Source organism: Saccopteryx leptura, chromosome 6 (genome assembly GCF_036850995.1).
Source record: "Saccopteryx leptura isolate mSacLep1 chromosome 6, mSacLep1_pri_phased_curated, whole genome shotgun sequence".
NCBI lineage: Eukaryota > Metazoa > Chordata > Mammalia > Chiroptera > Emballonuridae > Saccopteryx > Saccopteryx leptura.
Genome location: NC_089508.1, coordinates 69,288,443 through 69,308,847, shown reverse-complemented (window position 1 = coordinate 69,308,847; position 20,405 = coordinate 69,288,443). Strand labels below are relative to the sequence as shown.

At 35.9% G+C, this 20,405-nt stretch overlaps 1 protein-coding gene across 1 annotated transcript in view; it reads right to left on the bottom strand.

Moving 5' to 3' along the window:
- Positions 1-20,405, bottom strand: part of TRPM7 (transient receptor potential cation channel subfamily M member 7) — a 128,094-nt gene that overhangs the window by 8,032 nt on the left and 99,657 nt on the right. The window contains exons 27-37 of the mRNA XM_066343993.1: positions 19,456-19,517; positions 18,418-18,465; positions 11,995-12,088; positions 9,381-9,451; positions 7,897-7,931; positions 6,004-6,029; positions 3,533-3,583; positions 3,380-3,445; positions 2,633-2,916; positions 2,424-2,506; positions 2,063-2,268 (exon numbers count right to left, since the gene is read on the bottom strand). Coding sequence (XP_066200090.1) covers positions 2,063-2,268; positions 2,424-2,506; positions 2,633-2,916; positions 3,380-3,445; positions 3,533-3,583; positions 6,004-6,029; positions 7,897-7,931; positions 9,381-9,451; positions 11,995-12,088; positions 18,418-18,465; positions 19,456-19,517 — 1,026 coding nt within the window. The remainder of the gene's footprint in view (positions 1-2,062; positions 2,269-2,423; positions 2,507-2,632; positions 2,917-3,379; positions 3,446-3,532; positions 3,584-6,003; positions 6,030-7,896; positions 7,932-9,380; positions 9,452-11,994; positions 12,089-18,417; positions 18,466-19,455; positions 19,518-20,405) is intronic.

Here is a 20,405-nt window from a genome sequence, read left to right as displayed (position 1 = left end):
TAGAGACCATCATGCAGCTATTAAAATAAGGATAATTCAGATTTATCAGTAATGACCCAGAAGATGCCACACACCCACAACCCCACACACATACGCTCATGCTCCTAGAAGAAAAACCACAACACAAAACAAAATGATTAAAAATAAGAAAAGGCTTGACCAGGCGGTGGTGCAGTGGATAAAGCGTTTGCCTGGGATGCTGAGGATCCAGTTCAAGACCCTGAAGTCGCTGGCTTGAGTGTGGGATCATTCAGCTTGAGCACAGGCTCACCAGCTTGAGCGTGGGATCACAGACATGATCCCATAGTAGTTGGCTTGAACCCAAAGGTCGCTGGCTTAAAACAAGGGGTCCCTGGCTCAGTTAGAACCCTCTGGTCAAGGCAACACATGAGAAAGCAATCAATGAACAACTAAGGTGCCGCAACTATAACTTGATGTTCCTCATCTCTTTCCTTCCTGTCTCTAAATTAATAAGTTCAGACAAAATCTTTGTAGCTCACTTCCTACAAGTTTGGAGATAATAAAATACTTATTTAGGAATATACTTTAAGATCCTTTTCACATCACTGGGTTAGTCTAATAATATACACCAGATTTTCATATATATTTATATATCATTTTAACATTTATGTAAAATGATGAACTACTGAAAAAAATTATTTTTACAGATTTTTCTTTCAATACCAACTGTTTGCTTTTCAACAATTATTTTATATTTTTATCTATATAATGAAAGAAGTCATCAAGTGATAAATTTTCTGAATTGCTTCCTATGTGACTTTGCAATTTGGTCTGTGTTGACATTTGAAATTAAGACTTCTCTTTATGGAAAAAATTATGAAAGCATTAATGTAAAAGTATCATCCAGGTAGAGCTGGCAGCTACTCAACTTTTTTCTGACCCTGCCATGGAGTAGTAAAGATATTACACTAAGCAAACCTGCTCTCTCCCAGTCACAATTTTTTTTCTTTTATGGGAATGATATACTGTCTACAAAGATGGCTGTGATCAGTTTTGTCCTCCTGTGTAACATGCTGCTCCACGCACCAAATGCTGAAATCTATTCTCTACCTTCTGTATCTGGGATGTCCTTATTACTTGCCCTGACCAGTAAAATGTGGCAGAATGGATCTGGGCCAGTTCTGGGCCTGGCTCTAAAAGTTTCTGCTTTCTCTCTGGAAGAAGCTAGCTACCACATAAGAAGTCTAACTACCTGAAACTTTGGTGCTACGAGAAAGCAAAAACTGGCTAGTCACGTGGAGAGATCACTTGGTGGAGAACTGAGGAATTTAGCTGTGGCTGAACAGAGACCTCAGACATTGGATTTTAGTCAAGCTGCACAATCTAGTGCTTATCCACTTAAACCCTCCAAGGGGACAGCAGAGATGAGCCATCCCTACTATGTCCCATCCAAATTCCCCAACCAAAGCACTATAAGCAAATAAAATAACTGTTTTAATCTACTAAATATTTAGGTAGTTCAGTTCACAGTACGAGATAAACAGCAGGAACAACAGAGATACTCCTTACTGTTTTAAAGAAACAGTCTTCATACTTTTAAAAGACTAAGGTTACAAGTGTAACAGTAAAATAGGGGATTTTACATGTTTTTGCTAATCAAAACATCAGTATTGCCTAAATAAAAATTAAGATAGCCAGATCCATGATTCAGGGGCCCTGATGGCTATATACTATGGCTGTTACTGACTTAATTTTAAAAGATTCTACTGACCTAAGATTTTTACCTACCTGTAAATTAGATTTCTGTTCATTATTCACAAGTATAGGTGAGAACTTACTGCACAATTTCACTTTAGCAATATTTTAATTTTTTTTTAATTTATTCATTTTATTGAGAGGAGAGAGAGAGAGAAAGAGAGAGAGAGAGAGAGAGAGAGAGGGAGAGAGGGAAGGGGGAGGAGCTGGAAGCATCAACTCCCATATGTGCCTTGACCAGGCAAGCCTGGGGTTTCGAACCAGTGACCTCAGTGTTCCAGGTCGACGTTTTACCCACTACGCCACTGCAGGTCAGGCTAGTTTAGCAATATTTTAATAAATTTACCTTGTAAATCAAGTACCAGTAATTCCCCTCTTGTATATTCATAAGTCCAGTGGCTAAAGGCTAACATAATCTCTTCTAGTGTATTAGTTGGAATAATCTCATCACCGTTGTTGTTATTGTATTTTCTAAATTCTCCAGTCATGCATTCTTCCACAGCAAACCACTGTCCTGCTGAATGGCAATACAGCAGGAAAACTTCAAGGAACCTTGTGAAAAATAGTTATAGATATTACTAGCAGTTTTGTTAATAAAATTTTATTTGATCTTTCAAATGAGTAATCACATATTCAGCATTAATAAGGTCAAAAGAGAATATTATCCACATAACATTGAAAGATCCAAAAAAAATTTAAAGATTTACCTTGGAGAATACGGAATGGATTTGGGTTTCATTTGGTTGAAGGCAAATGTGAGCTTTTGTGCTGCTCTCTGTTGTTGAATTTCCTACAGAACAGAAAAAACAAACTCTGTTCAACATTAAAACGAAGATTTTACTTGGTTTATTATATTTAGAAGTAAAAACATGAAGCTTAAATAATGTTCCACTGTTATGCATTCACTAACACTTACTCTGAGACAGAGATGTAGAACTGTATCTTCTTTGTAAATACTTGACCATGTGTTAACCACCTCAGGGAGAAAAGATTTGATAATATAAAGATGCCCTGACTTGAGGATATCATGCTCTGACCAGGTACACTGTACTTTGACAGCTCTCCGTAAACCTCCTCCCATCTCCTCTTTACTTAAAAACTCTATTTTGGCACAGAGGCCTAACTGTGACCAGGAAGACATGCTGTTATTCAATATGCTGGGCGAACTCTCTTCCAAGCGATACACTGTGACAGGTTCACCTGCAACATAAATATAGGGCAAAAGATGCTCAGAAATCAAGACTACCAATATCTCTCATAAGCATTTTTGAAATTGTGAAAATTTTCGAGGAAAACTTTTAAAAGTGACCAGACTTCTATACATTTCTAAATTAAACTTATAGACAGGCGGGTAGAAATCTCTGTTCCACAAACACTCTGATGTTGATTTATCTATTGTTTTCATTACTAGACAATGAATTAAGAGCTTTTCTGAACTTTTACACCACTGCTAATAGATATGCAAGGAATACAGAAATTCAATTCCTTCAATACTTCCTTTTTTAATTTAAACATATCAGTTTCTTGTGATAGGCTAATTAAACAAATGAAATCGATACTTAATGTGATCATTCTTCTGTCACCACACCCATGTTCTATATTATAGCTAAAAATCGTACTGATAAAAGCATTCATTTTCCACTTCTTTACTTTTTGGATTTACCTCTTGGAGGCACAGGTGTAAATGGAATGCTCTGGGATAATCGCATCAAGTTATTTCTCTCCACAGCTGCATAAAAAAAAAAAAAAAAAATGAAATCCCTCCCTCAAACTAAAAATATTATTAAATTTTGGGGTTTTTTTTAATATTACTGACCTGAGTAATAGTAATTTGTATCCATAACTGGCTTAAATGGAGAAGCAAGACCTAAAATAGCAAATAAGCAAATGAGATTCTTTTAAAAGTCCTAATGCAGCATAAACTTTTGCTCAGTCTCATATAATCATCCTGAGTTTTCTTCACATAAGTTCTCCCTTCACAAAACAACAAAAATATGTCCATCATCTGCTATACTAACCCATTTCATTATGCCAGATTAGTGGTAACTGCGCACTCAGATACCTGGAAGGGAAAAAGCACGTTTCATAGTCTCCTGCCATAAACTGTATTCTTCCTATTCCCCATATTCCCTACTCAAAAAGTATCTTTAGTTTTGGATCTTTGGGGTCTGGAGCCAGTAGCCATGTTACTATTTTAGTGGGTTGACAATGAAAAAATGAACTTCTGGAATGTGAAACATACCAAAAAAGCCCCTTCACCACTCTAAATATAATTGACAACTTTACTTTTTTTATAAGTGAGAGGAGGGGAGATAGACTCTGGCATGTGCCCCAACTGGGATCTACCTGGCAACCCCTGCCTGGGGCCAATGCTTGAATCAACAGAGCTATCCTCAGCACCTGAGGCTGATGCTAGGACCAGCTGAGTCATCCTCAGTGCCCAGGGCCAATGCTCAAACCAGTCAAGTCATTGGCTGCAAGAGGGGGAGGAAGAAAGAAGGAAAAGAGGGAGGGGAAGAGAAGCAGATGGTCACGTCTCATGTGTGTCCTGACCAAGGATTGAACCCAGGATGTCCGTACACTGGGCCAACACTCTGTCCACTGAACCAACTGACCAGGGTCAGACTTCAACAAAAATTTTTTTTAAATATTGAATAAATTTATTGCAGTGATATTGGTTAATGAAATTATACAGGTTTCAGGTACACAGTCTATGATACATCCTCTGTACATTGTATTGTGTGTTCACTACCTCAAGTCAAGTCTCCATCAGAGGACTTTACTTTTAAATTGTAGAGAGAAAGATGAAAAATAAATGGAATCTGCTGTGGTAAGTGTCTAGAATATAAATGAAAAAAGAACCTATTGTCTTGCAGAAGGAGTTTAGGTAAGTTTTAAGACTGTGTGGTAACTATAGAGGAGGGGGTATCACATGCCTCCTGGCTGAAGAGAGGATGAAGGCTGATATAAGAATCATTTGTGGGGCTTTTTCAACATACACCTACCCAGATCTCACTCCAAATTATTCTAGTTCTGTAGTTATATGTCACTATATAAATGATTCTCTGCAAGTATTCAGACATGCAACCTAGATTGCAAGTGAATAAGAAAGAGTACAGACATCTCTGCAGGAAGTAAAGCTACAGAAGGAATACCAGATTGTTAAGAGCCAAATATGCCATGCTAAGGAAGGGCACTGGGTTTTATGCAACGATAGTGGAGCAAGTGTAAAGCAGAGGAGTGACAAGATCAGACTCTTCAGAAGAATCATTTTAGAGGCAGAATAGTAGACTAGAAGAGAGGACAAACTGACACAACCCCTTTGGAAACCTATTTGGCAGTAACTACAGTACTAACTGTGAACATATGCATATTTTACTACCCAGCAATCCCACTCCTAGGTATAATAAACAACACAAACAAGAATGCTCCTAACAGCACTATTCATAATAGCCATACAATGGAAGCTACAGAAATGCCCATCAAATAGAATGGATAAGTAAATTTAGTAATTTCACAAGGAAATCCTATGTAGTAAGTAGTGAGAATGCATAAACTACCACTACACATAGAAATACTGATGAAATCTCATTAAGCATGTTAGGAGGAAGCCATACACAAAACAGTACATATTGTATGATTCCATATATATACTCCATACATACACATGATCTAATCTACTGTTTCATTTTGGAGTAGGGGTTCTAATAAGAAGAGGACACAAGGAGCTGGGATCTTGGCAATACTCTGTTTTGGGATCTGGGGGTCAATGAACTACATGGGTATACTCAGTGAGAATTCACTGACTTGGAGGCTTATGTGCACTTTTCTATATATATGTATTATGTACTTCAGTAAAAGGTTTAAAAAAATGATGAAGTTCTGAACTAAGAGCAACAGCAGGATATTTAGTGGAGGATGAATTCTACAGATATTTAGGAGGTAATTACAACAAGACTTTGTGAGTGCAAGGTCAAGGGGGCCAGGTTTTACACAGCTAACTGAAAGAGCATCTTTCACTACAACAGGGAATGCAGGGAAGAAGCAGGCTGGTTGCAGGGATGGAGCCGAAGGGTGGTAGTAAAGAGATCATCATTCACACGGTGACTTCATGTTTGTGAAACTTCTATATGGAAAGAAACTAGTTGAAGGAAGTACTTTGTACTGCACTGGCTTTTTAAAACATGAAGTCTAAAATTTCTTATCTACAATTAATATAGTATTTGCTATAATAAATCATATATGATCCTCATTTTTTTCCACATGAAATCTACCACATTGACTCACCATTTAATGTTCCTTCTTCAGATGGTCTAAAGAAATACCAAAAAATATGTTGTCACAACTTTAGTTTTAGCTACCCACAACTTTTTATTTTATAAAGTTATAATTTATTAGTGTTATTAAGGAATCATATTATACATATTAATATTAGGTTAAGATTCACTTTGTTTAAATATTTGCCATTTCTCTTAATCCAATGCCAAATTCATACATGGATATGTATATATCCATATGCATAGACATTATCGACAACTTGTACCTCCAATTTATGCCTACATAAATATTAGTAGGCTAAACTACTAATTCAGTTGTTGCTAAACTGATCGATTCTAGTAGAGTAAAACAGTCCATGACTTCTCTCTTTGGGAGATTCATGCCAATATCATAACAATGCCTTAAAATGACTGTGCAGGATTCTAAATTCTTCAATAGAATTAATGGGCAAAGAACTGAGAGAAAAACAGATGTCATTTTATAACACTCAATTTCTAATGTTGAACAAAATTTTTTCCAATGCTCAATGTATTATTCTTATCAATGTATATTGGTACCAAGTGTAGAGGGGTTCTATTACTCCCATGATTCCAGTGCACATTAGAGAAACAGATGTAAAGCAGAGTAAAATAGAAATAAAAATGGGCTTGAGGCTTAGCTCTCCCATTACACAGCCATGTGCTCTGCTGAGGACTAAAAGGACTACCATGACACAGGGCCTCTGGAGCAGAGGACCTCTGTAGTCTCTTTCCAGTAGTTATATTCTACCTAATCCTGATGTTTCCTGTTGATTTTTACCTTAATTAACATCAACATTTTTCATAGGAAGTATTTTGACCCTGGCATCATTCTTTGCTGCTGATAAACCATGCTTTCCTCAGCACCCAAAGAATGCTGGCCAGCTCCACCTTCCTGGGTACTTCTACGGCTCAAAACTCTGTAAGACAATGTTCTCTTGTTAGCTAAATTAAAATCTATTTTAAGTACCTATTCTGTATTTACATTCTATGGTTTTGGTTATAAAAGATAGTCTTCTCTGAAGAGGTCTGATAGAGAGAGGTTTCCCAAATGTTATTCAGGCTAGGATAGCCAAAGAATTTGAAAACTGCATATCCACACGTCATTTGGCTTATTTTATTCTGTAGATACATTTCTATTTCTGATGCTCAGAAGGAAATGAGAAAAAACACTGTGGAAATATATAATTTCCCTCGTATTGGCTTCCCTTCTCAAGTAGTCTATATTAGAGTGTAATTCTCCCATACTTCTAATATCAGATGGATGTCAAGACTTTTTTATTCAAATGTCCTTCGGAATCCTAAAATACTAAGTCCCAGGCTGGAAACACAAAAATTATCTTTGATTCTTTTTTATCTTTATGTTTAATCTATACTAAAAATTTTTACTTACTGGGGATGACTGCCTGTCAGATTGCCTTTTGTTTCCACTACTGGTTCTGGATTAGCACATCAGCTTTCTAGTGGATCTCCCTATATGCATACTATGTGTTACTGCTCTGATTATCAAAGTCCTTTCCAAGAGTAGGTGCAAGGTTTGTTGATGAGAACAATAAGCAGAGAAGTTGCCCAAGTGCAAAACTAAAGTGTCAAACGAGGTCTCTGAACAAATTTATTCAAGATTAAGTTAAAAACAAAATTAAATAAATTCATTATATGTATGATTTTAGTAGAATTCTAATTCTAGTACAACTATAATTATAGTATAACCCTATAAAATTATAAATTTAAATGAATACAAACTCACAATAAATAAGTTCTCTTCTATGTAAAGACAGGAGACACTAACATAATCATTATCCATTGATAAAGAAGTTACAGGGATGATGCAAAGAGCAGAAAAAAGACCGACATTTCACAGGTTGATAAGAAAAGGCTTACTTACATTTCTCTGTTTGATGGTCTATCCTGTAACCAATCCTTCAGTCAAAAACAAACAAACAAAAAGTTTAAAAACGCTACATGAAGCTATTCGGCTCTGTATTGTTTCCTATACTGTGTAGTATGTTTTAAGAATAAAGGGCTGAACAATAATATGAAGTCCTTGTTTCATATAACTGAATAAAATAAAATGGATATAACTACTGTAAGGCCATTGCACAAGGTGAAATAAAGAATTTGAGTGTTACTTCCTACAACATACAGTCTAGTTCTTGATCACTATTTTATTTTCTTTAAATATGCATGTTTCTATGACCTCAAAGATAAGATGTGCCCTTGACAAAAGAAAAATAGTTCATGCAAACTGAACAAAGAAATCACTGTAACATTTACACATTTCAATGAAGGCTTTTTCTGTGTGTGGATGTGCATATGGCTTTTATTCTGCAGTTTTATAATATTTCTAGCTGTGGATTTATTTTTACTCTCTTAGTTTGGGGCTTGGGCTTCCTGAATTTAAATCTATATATTTCAGCATTTTGCAAAATTCTAAGCCATTTACAATCTCTTCAAATTCTGTCTATTCTTTCAAAGCCAATTTAGAGGTATTTTCCATGTCTCTTTCTGTTATAAACATTTTCCATCTAACTATAATAAATGTTATATTCTGGCCCAATTCAGTAATTACTCTGTTCTGCTGTGCCTAATCTGTTATTTTCACCCCAAATGAGTTATTTCTAGATTTTTTTTCATACTTGCCAGTCTTTTTTAGTATTTTTTTCATATTTGTAATGCTTTCTTTTATGGTTTTAAGCACTTTATAATCTGTAACCAATAATTCTAATATCTCCAGTTATTAGCATTCTAATACTATCTATACAAATTGACTTCCACGAGCTTTGTAATTTGGCATAGTGAGGCCATTTTCAATGGAACAGTGTTTGTGGCAAAATTGAGTAGCTTAAGTTCAAGATGGGCCCTTCCAAAAAAGAGGAATTGTGACTGTGAAACTGCGTTTACTAACCTCCTTACCCAAATGAAATAATTTTTAGTAACATAAATTTTAATGATACAACCTATCTCCTTGCAGCAGAATGTAAGTTAATAACATTCTTGACAATCCAGGGTCATGAATGAGAGCATTGATTTCTATATTAAACTATAAAGAAGAGTTTTTCTGCTTCCTGTAAGACTCTGCTTTTAAAGAGGGTTTGTAAAATTAAATATTACCTCAACTGTCTGGGAATGACTTCATATATTGTTTCAATTCAAAGAGATGTTCCTGCCTTTCTTTTGCATTAGTTTTTCTTGAAAAATTCCTAGTTATTTGCCATAGGGAGAAACTCTTTTTAAAACTACCATGCAGATGTCAGTTTTCTCAGATAAAAATTCTTTTGAAAGCCAGATATAATCTCAAAATATTACTATCATTTAGCTCTTCTCTAATAAATAAGTATTTTAAAATATGTTTAATTGAAATGTACAAACCGGTAGTAAAGCTGCTTTTGAATCTACTTCATGAGTTTCTTCTGCAGGCGGCCTTCTACTGCTACTTTCCACTTAAAGAAAACCGGAAAATACAAGTTACACAACTAAATTTTTAAAAATTACCAACAAACCAACACAAAGAGTTTCTAGGCATAATATAATTTTCCTAAGATGATTTATCCTGTCCCTAACACTGCTGAACATAAGGATTACATCAGGCCCATGTGTTTCTTGGCAGGACATCAAAATTATTCATCCTGTTTTTATGAAAAGGCACTAGCAAGAGTATGAAGGAAAAGGTCTTGCTCTTCCCCGTTCTCAAATTTCTTGTGTATCCTTCTAGGGATATTTTGTGTGTTTGTGTCTATGTATATGTACCCCACTTCCTTTAAATTTTTTTACATAAATGGTAGCATAATATATAATATATTCCTTGGGAATTTTTGTTGTTGGTTTTTAAACTTTAAGCTTGGAAATTTTTGTGTATTAGTACACAGAGGTCTTCTCTATTCTATTTTGAGGCTACATTGAACTTCATACTATAGATATAAATTAACTTATTTAACCAAACACATATAGATTAACATTTGGTCTGATTTCAATCTCTTGCTATAAACAAATAATGTTGCTACTAGTAATCTTATACATGCATTATTTCATAGTAATGGCAAAAATAGAACACAAATCTTTCCCTGATTTAAGATGCCATCTTTGTCATACCTCAATTGTTTATTCTAAACAAACTTTTGAAGCCTATATTTTAAAAAGTCAGAATGTTAAGTTACAAATTAACTTAGAATTCCACCTAATGATATAATAATAAACAAAAACTTCTGAATAACTGCTGAAGGGAAATCTTAGAACAAAAGTTGTATTCCAAGTGTAGAGGCAAAAAGACGAGACTGAAATACATTAGAAGGCTCTGTGCAAAACTCTTTAAGATGATGAAAGTGACAAAATACATTATATATCTGAACACCTTGAAGAAATGTGTTCAAATAATAGAGAAACTTGTGTTCATCTAACCAAAATTATGATATAATAATATTGGTGGAAAAGGGCAAGATCATTGCATGTTTTGGGGAACAGAGAGCTGGGGAAAAAAGGGGTTCAAGCCTTGCCTTCTTTAGCAAAAGGTCAATAGATACTGCCTAAAACTGAAATATAAGAATGCAAAAGTATAAGCACGTTAACTTTAGAAGTAATATCCATGTTATCTGAAAATAGTAAGTCTTATTTCTATCTTTCTAATCCTTCTACCATTTCTTTTTCTTCCCTTATTGCTCTGGCTAGAATGTTACACAAAAATAGTAACAGCCAGAATTCTCCTCTTGTTCCTCATTTAGGGCTCTCAACATTTCACTATTAAGTATAATATTTGTGACAACTTTTTATAATACCCTTTTCTCAGATTAAGGAAACTCCATTCTATTTTTAGTTTTCTAAGAGTTTTAATCATGAATGGATATTGATTTTCATCAAATGCCTTTTCTGAAAATATTGAGATAATCACATAATTTTTCTTCTTTACTTTATTATGCATTATATTTTTGAATGTCAAAACAATTTGTACTACTGAAATAAACACAACTTGATACTGCTGTATACCAAAAGAGAATGAAAGGGAAAATGGTAAGAGGGATATGGTAGTACTATTTTTCTTAAGGAACCTTATAAAGGTTATATGTATATAATTGAAAAGTTGAATAATAAATTTATGTACATTATAACTTTGATTCATAAAAAAAAAGCATGACATAGATATAACCCTAGGTCATTTAATTTTTAAGTGAAAGATCAAAGGTGCAAAACAACCATGTATGGTATGCTACCTTTTGTAGAAAAGGTGAAGGAAAGGTAGAAAAGACTGTATTGTCTGTCATTTATGACTAAATAAGCATAAAATTCTAGAGGATAAACAAAATAACAATGGTACATGTAGTAAGAGGAAGACTGATTTTCAAAGTGTTTGTATTTTATTTTGAACTAAATTAATGTACTATTTTTAAATTTTAAATTAGCAAAACAGGTTAACTAAATGATCATACAGATTAAAACACAACAGATTCTCCTGACCAGGTGGTGGTGCTGTGGATAGATCATCGGCCTGGGATGCTGAGGACCCAAGTTCGAAACCCTGTGGTCTCCAGCTTGAGCATGGGATCATAGACATGACCCCAAGGTCACTGGCTCAGCTGGAAGCTCCCCTCTAACCCGTGAAGGAACGTATGAGAAAGCAATCAAGAACTAAGGTGTCACAACTATGAGTTGATGCTTCTCATCTCTCTCCCTTCTTGTCTGTCTGTCCCTGTCTGTGCCTCTGTGTCTTGCTAAAAAAACAAACAAAACAACATAAAAAACAAAACAGATTCATCTGTGAGAGTTAAAATCAGATTTGTCAAAAGCAAGTCTTTAAATTTCATTGTTAGGGACTAAACAATTTGTAAAAAAAATTTATTGGAATGTTAGGAGTATGTGTTTTTTTCAAGCTTACAGCAAGAATAATGTACCAGAATCTTAATTTTTGGACTCCTGAAACATTCATTGCTCAGGTGTGTGACATAAAGCTGAAATGTGTATGTTTGTTAACATAATTCACAGTCAAAACACTCACCTTGCTCTGAATGAAGAACAACAGAAGTTTTGTGACGCTTAGTAAATCCAGCATGACTACTCAGGTGTTTCAAAGTGTTTTCAGGAGTATCATTCTGTATGTTGTACATATACATAATTTAAAAACAATTAAACTGAATCTCAAATCACAGTATTAATTAGATTTAGCTTAATATGTTTTTTTCAACTTGGACACCAAAGGGTATATTATAGATTACAATTATTTTCTTCAGTATCAATCTAAAAGAACTATCAAAATACCCTGCTTGCTATTGCTGCTGCTATTTTACACTAACACCAACATAGTAATAATGGTGATTTTGAGGATAAAGAAGTGGAGGGGCAATTTCTTTTGGGGAGTTTTGGTAGCAGTCACTGATTTGTATGAGCTGTTTATATAAAATCTGATTATTACTTGTCAAATTTCAATTTTTTTCTAGTTTGCTCTGAACTTATCTATATATATGCTTAACTTTTCTAGACACATAAATCCCTTTCCATCCTTCCCTTAATATTGTCTCTACTTTGTATGTTTAGAAAACTGCCTTGGGGCCCTGGCCAGTTGGTTCAATGGTAGAGCATCGACCTGGCGTGTGGAAGTGCCGGGTTTGATTCTTGGTCAAGGCAAACAGGAGAAGTGACCGTCTGCTTCTCTCCCTTCCCCCATTTCTCTCATCCTCTCTCTTCCCCTCCCACAGCCATGACTCGATTGATTCCAGTGCGTTGGTCCTGGGCAGTGAGGATGGCTCCGTGGAGCCTCAGCCTCAGATGGTAAGAATAGCTCAGTTGCAAGCCCTGGCCCTAGACCGGGGCCACTGGGTGGATCCTGGTTGGGGCGCACGTGGGAGTCTATCTCCCCTCCTCTCAATTAAACAAAAACTGCCTTGGTTTTACTGACTTAATATTTCTATTAAGTTTTTGATGAATTAAACTTTTAATTTAAATTTGGAATTCATCTGAGCTTATGAAATATGAGGACATAAACAGACTTTTATAATTTTCTACCTAATTGCCCAATTTGTATTATGACAAAACATTCCCTTCTCATCAACTTCTAATCTGACCCTTCTAATTAAATTCTTATTTGTAGAAGGGTTATTTTGGGCCCTGGCCGGTTGGCTCAGCGGTAGAGCGTCGGCCTGGCGTGAGGGGGACCCAGGTTCGATTCCCGGCCAGGGCACATAGGAGAAGCGCTCATTTGCTTCTCCCCCCACTCCCCTCCCCTCCTTCCTCTCTGTCTCTCTCTTCCCCTCCCGCAGCCAAGGCTCCATTGGAACAAAGATGGCCCGGGCGCTGGGGATGGCTCTTTGGCCTCTGCCCCAGGCGCTAGAGTGGCTCTGGTCGCGACAGAGTGACACCCTGGAGGGGCAGAGCATCGCCCCCTGGTGGCGTGCCGGGTGGATCCCGGTCGGGCGCATGCGGGAGTCTGTCTGACTGTCTCTCCCCATTTCCAGCTTCAGAAAAAAGAAAAAGAAAAAAAAATTAAAAAAAAAAAAAGAAGGGTTATTTTGGAGTCACAAAAATGTTTCACTAAATATTCATGTTTCAACTGTTCTACCTGAACACTATTTTAGTATCTTTTTAGTATCTAATAGCTAATTCTCCCTCAAGTTCTTCTTTATAATTGTTTTTCTAAACAAACTAATGAATTGCATCAAACTAATATGGGGAAGATCTGATGCCTTTACATTGTTTCCTCTCTTTATCTATAAAGAGGTCACACTATCACGAAACTTTAAAATATTTCCAAACTTCTACCACCTCTCAGAAATAATGAATTTAAAAATGTTACTACCACAAAAACCAATACTTTCATTGAATAAATTATACTTGTATCTCAAGAAAATTAAGCTTTTCTAACCTTTGATGCTCCACACTCTTCACATTACAGCTGACTTATATAGCCAAGCAGAAGAGTGCTAATCTTTTTCCTATACTAATAAAACAACTCTAATTTCCTTTCTGATTTTAGCCGTTTCCTTGGAACCAGTTTTAGCTATTTCTTGTCTGCTTTATTTAAGTACTTTCTTTGCTATATACCCTATGATGCAATGAGACATTGATTTCATGAACCATCTGTGATAGGACAAATTCTAATGTGGGATGAATGAGTGGGTTTCAAGGTACAGTATGTCCGTAAAGTCATGGTGCACTTTTGACCAGTCACAGGAAAGCAACAAAAGACGATAGAAATGTGAAATCTGCACCAAATAAAAGGAAAACCCTCCCAGTTTCTGTAGGATGATGTGGGAGCATGTGCGCATGCGCAGATGATGATGTAACACCATGTATACAGCGGAGTATCCCATGGCCATGCCAGTCGAGATATGGACAGTACAGAGGAAAGTTCAGTGTGTTCTGTGGCTTGCTAAATTCGAATCCGTGACCAAAGTGCAACGTGAATACTGGCGTGTTTATAATGAAGCCCCACCACATAGGAATAGCATTACTCGGTGGGATAAGCAATTGAAGGAAACCAGCAGTTTGGTGGAGAAACCCCGTTCTGGTAGGCCATCAGTCAGTGACGAGTCTGTAGAGGCTATACGGGATAGCTACCTAAGGAGCCCTAAAAAATCTGTGCGTGAGCCCACATCAAACTGTACTGAATAGGTATGAAACTAGGAGAGTTTTCCCTTTTATTTGGTAGAGATTTCACATTTCTATCGTCTTTTGTTGCTTTCCTGTGACCGGTCAAAAGTGCACCATGACTTTATGGACACAATGTATTTGTAAAACTCTATACCTTAATAGAAAAATTTTTGTATATGTGCATTTTTCTGTGAAGAGAGCCTGTAGTTTTTAAAGGGGTGTAGAACTACCAATATTCGAGAACTCAAAGTTTCTTTCCATTATGAGCTAGAGCTCAATATAATTATATTCGAACTCTTTTCCTGTAAGTAAGTTATCCAAATTTGTTTAATTCAAAACACAGCCACCACTTTTCTGCTCACTCACAGAAACTTGTAATTTCTTTTTGTTTCTACTGGGAAGTTATCTGCTCACTTAAAAATTGTTAGCTAATTCTGCTTTAAGTCCACTTAATAGATTCACTATTAAAAGGTGAAACCTGTGGGGAAACCCTGATTTCCCATTATTATTATTATTACCCTTTCTTTCCCATTTATACTAAATGATCTTCTATTTGTAATAAGTGGTTCATAACAGCAAAATGATGCCACTTATGGGTGATGATGCTGTTGTGACACCTTCTTAAAGATATTTTAAAAATTTGAGAAGGGAAGCCTAAGTCAGGGTAATTTAAAGCAGAGACTAAAAAATATATTTCCGGGGCCCTGGCTGGTTGGCTTAGTGGTAGGGTGTCAACCTGGCATGTGATTTCTGCCCAAGGTGATCAATCACCTTTGAGTGCTCTATTTCACTCCATCTAAGTCTTGTTTTATAAATAATTCCAATTGGTTCTCCCTAATTAAGAAACTCAAAGATAAACCAAGAGATGACTTTTTGAAACTTTTGATGTTCTTTCTCTCATATTAAAACATTAAAAAATCTATTTCTCAAGCAAATTAAGGAAACAAAAGCCTTTAATAATTCTGCTATTCATTCAAGCTCTGAACCATCTTGTTACTCTTGAATATAGTGATATTAATTTCTTACAATCTACATAATTTTTATTTTGCTTCTTCCAGTATACTAAAATTACATTCTTGTAGACCACTTAATTCTGTGGTCTAAGATCTTATTCTTCTAGATTTTTCTAAAGTACCAGTAATTACTATACATCTCCTTTCTTGATATTCTCCTGCATTGATTCTGTCACGGCTGCTGCATCATAACTGTCATCTCTATGAGTGTTAGTTACTTCACTGTACTTTTTCTCCTCTTAAGTTTCCAAGAAGAGGAAATATCTGAATCCCAGGTTTACTTCTCAGCTTGACCTCCTTTCTTTTGAAGATAGCCTATGTAAATATATTTCACTGATCTCTGTTTCTCTTGCAAGCTGTAGTCTTGTATTTCTTACTACCACTTAGAAGCTCCTACTGGCTTCTTGTTCTCTCACATTTAATTATTTTAAATAGAAGTTAATAACTCCCATACTAACTTACACTCTTTTCAACTTGCCTATTTCTACACTTGGTTCTACAACAGACACTATTATTTGGGCTTAGAACCTTCTTTCTTTCTTTCCATTTCCATGTGTCTATATCAAGATCTTATTACTTCTCTCCTGAATTATGATTAAAACTTCCTAATAAATCTCCTGTGTCTATAGTTGCTCCCATTTACCCTGTACACTGTTGCTGGATAAGCGGTCCTACAAGGATAATAAGAAATCTTCAATGGCTTCTTCCTTTGATGCTAAGAAAATTTTCAAAATATTTCAGTTCATATTTAAGCATTTTTTTATCTAGCCCTGTGGTACAGATTGCAAATGGTCTAGCAAAATTCTATCTCTCTTACTTTATTCAAACAGTTAAATTACATTTCCAAGCCGCCTTGCAGTTAGGTGTGACCACGTGACTAAGTTCTTTCCCTCTTAATTTCAGAGCAAATGATGTGTGCTACTGCTAGATCTGGCTCATACAAACCTTTCCTGTGCTTCTCTGTGTTTTATTACATGACCTGGGTGGGTGGTAAAACCATAAGATCGAAGAGCCAGTGTTAGTCTGCACTCCTGAAAGACTGGATGAAGAAGAGCCATCCCACTGAGCAAGAAATAACACTTTTCAACTACCCTCATACTGGACCATTTTATAGCTCCACTTCCTATAACTTCCTCCGATGACGAACCTACTCACTAGTAAATCTCACATTTGCTTTACCACGCTCTATATATTCTCTCTTTCTGCCTCACTACTGTTCATGCTTCTCCTACATGAAACACCTTTGTCTAAAGAACTGCGTACATATCTTTCCACGGCTTTTCAAAATCCTGCCTCCTTTATGTAATCTCTGATGTCTTTAGCTGGAACTACTTTACCTCCTCATTAAATAAGTATATATAAGTACAAAATTCAGTCTTGTGATACAGTCATTTAAGTCCATAGATCTGGGGTCAAAGGCCATCTCAATACTGACATGTATGTTAGTAAGTTTTCTTATCAATGCTAAAAAGTATCAATAAATACCTCTTAAATTCTAGGACTCAAAGTATCCAACTACAAAATTTAAACATTGAAAAAGTTATCTTACTAATAAAAATGAACAAATATAATACTCAAATTATAATGTATTTTCCTCTTGAACAATTCATTATACTTATAAGGAATAACCAAAACAAGAAACACTGGGCTTCTCTTACAAATGAATTGATTAACTGTCAAAAATAACATATTTGGTATGGATTTTTAATAAAAGGGTATTTGCATATAGGAAAAAATGTGATACTAAATTTTATTAAGCTTAAATAATTCCAATAATAAAGAGCTCTACTAAAACTAATTATTAAGGGCCACAAAACACTTCATTTACTTATAAAATATACTTTAGTTAAAACCTCTTCAAGAAAAACCTTATGTGGCCTGATCTGTGGTGGTGCAGTGGATAGAGCATCAACTTGGAATGCTGAGGTTGCTGGTTCAAAACCCTGGGCTTGCCCGGTTAAGGCGCATATGAGAAGCAACCTCTATGAACTGATGCTTCCCAGTCCTCCCCCCATTTCTATCCTTTCTCTAAAATCAATAAATAAAATCTTTAAGGCCCTGGCCGGTTGGCTCAGTGGTAGAGCATCGGCCTGGCGTGCAGAAGTCCCGGGTTCGATTCCCGGCCAGGGCACATAGGAGAAGCGCCCATCTGCTTCTCCACCCCTCCCCCTCTCCTTCCTCTCTGTCTCTCTCTTCCTCTCCCGCAGCGAGGCCCCATTGGAGCAAAGAGGCCCGGGCGCTGGGGATGGCTCCTTGGCCTCTGCCCCAGGCACTAGAGTGGCTCTGGTCGCGACAGAGCGACACCCCGGAGGGGCAGAGCATCGCCCCCTGGTGGGCGTGCCGGGTGGATCCCGGTCGGGCGCATGCGGGAGTCTGTCTGACTGTCTATCCCCGTTTCCAGCTTCAGAAAAAATACAAAAAAAAAAAAAAAAAAAAAAATCTTAAAAAAAAAATCCTATATGGAATGTAGACTTATTATGTCTACATTTTAAAAATTATAAAACCAACTTTGGTAGATTTATCTATTCTTTCTATTTCTTATTACTTTTTCTCATTCCTTTTTTCTTCCTTTCATCATCTTGTATCAGCTCAGGCTACCTTTATGCAGCTAACTCATTTATTTAGTTCTCTCCTTAAGGCACTACGTGTAATGAAAAATTCTGATCTTTAGAAGTATGCCATAGAAATAAAATGGTGAGAAAACACCATACAAAATACAGCCTTATGATAAGTCCATTGAACTTATACTTCCTTCCTTCATCTAAAGGTGTATGTACATTTTAAACTGATTTTGACTTCCACATATAGTAAAGAGAATTTACCTGATATTTAGGCATCTCTGAATGCTCCACAGCAGTATTCTGCTGGTCCTGTTTGACATAAGAAACACAAACTTAAAGGCAAATATGGAAAAAGAAAGAACCTCATGTAATTATCACATCTCAATTTGTATAAAATCACCAATTAAATTACTAGTCAATGAAATAGTTAATAGACATTAATTTATTCATTTTAGTACAATACTTTAATCAGAGTATGTTATTAAAAACACAAATGTTAGTATTTCTACCATCAAAATGCGCTCAAGTCTATCTTTTATAGGTAGGATAGTAAGTAATATGTATGTCCTAACAGCAATTACATATGAAGACATATGAGGAATAATCACTCACAGAAACTCTTATTTCCTTGGCTGTAGCTTTAGGAAAAACAATCTGGTTTTCCTTGTATTTGTCACTTGATTATTTTTTACAACTTAAGTTCGCTAAGCAAAGGAAAAGATTCAAACTTCTCTAGTCTTCTTAATTATTTTGGTGTAGCTATGTTGTTACCTATAAGGCTCTAAATATTTATGGATAATTTATGAAAGTAACAATTAAGAAGTAAAAACTAATTTTCTGTTGGGAAACATACATTTTTTGCCAGTGGTTTTATTTATTTTAAAACTTTTTAAAGAAACATTAACTGAATATTCACTTGCACATTATACTGTAGTTACTGGCATTTCAGCTTCTTATTGCTGACTACAGGTGTCTTGAGAGTCGGGGTATGCTCTAATCAACTTTTGGGCTTGGAAGAGTTGAACTCAATAAATATTTAGTCAAAGGAAAATGTATAAGGGAATCATTTTATGAAAAATGCTAAATAGACATTTTTTCCCCTTTAGTTTGTTTTAATAATGCAAGCTATTTGTACATTTTTGCATATTGGTTGTTTCTTCTTTTTTTCAAATTGTGTCTAGCTTCAAATAGTTGGGATCTTCATGCTGATGGTCTCAAAACAATGTTTAATTCTATTTTAAACTAAATCCCAAAACAGCAAAATAAAATTGAATTGTGCTGTTATTAGGATTTACTTACGAGCATTTCTTTTTTGTTTGATGCCTCTTTAAGCCTCTGTAAATCCATGCTATCTCTGTGTCCTTAAAGAGAAAAAAAGATGACAAAACAATTTTTGTCTTTTTCGTATCAAAATTATGCCATTGAATAAAGTCTACAATAAATGATTTGTATTGTTTTTTAAGCAGTTTTGACAACTTTGCAGTTTCCTGTAGCTCTTTTACTAAATACTGAAAATATTTGTCAGGAAGCTGAAGATGAGTAGTTCAGTTTACAGTAACAGCAAAAACCAAAGTCGTCAAACAAAAAACTCAACATGTGCCCAGCCTGCAAACTCCCAGGTCAGGGCACACGAGAGAAGCAACCATCCGCTTCTCTTCCCCTACTTCTCCCCCTTCTCTGTCACTTCCTCTCCCCCAGCCAGTGGCTTGACTGGTTCAAGTGTTGGCCCCGGGGCAATGAGAATGGCTTGGTTGGTCCGAGTGTCAGCCTCAGGCACTGAGGACAGCTCCGGTGATTCAAGAATCAGCCCTAGACAGTGACTGCCAGGTGGATCCTGATTAGGGCACATGTGGGATTATATCTCCCCTCCTCTTAAAAAAATAATAACAAAAACCCAACATGTGATAGGAAGTGAACTGCTTGAAATATAAAAAAGGGGAAATAAAACTTTTACTATTTTTGATCATTTTTACTATGAATAATAAAGTGTAAAAACATTATATATTGTATTATAACATACATATATCACACACACACACAATCTCCATCCCAGCGACAATACAGTATTAACAAACACATGAAAATATGTTTTTTAAAAATAAACAGCCTGACCAGGCAGTGGCATCATGGATAGAGCATAGGACTGGGACTCAGAGGACCCAGGTTCAAAACCCTGAGGTCGTGGGCTTGAGTATGGGATCATAGACATGACCCCATGGTCGCTGCCTTGAGCAAGGGGTCACTCACTC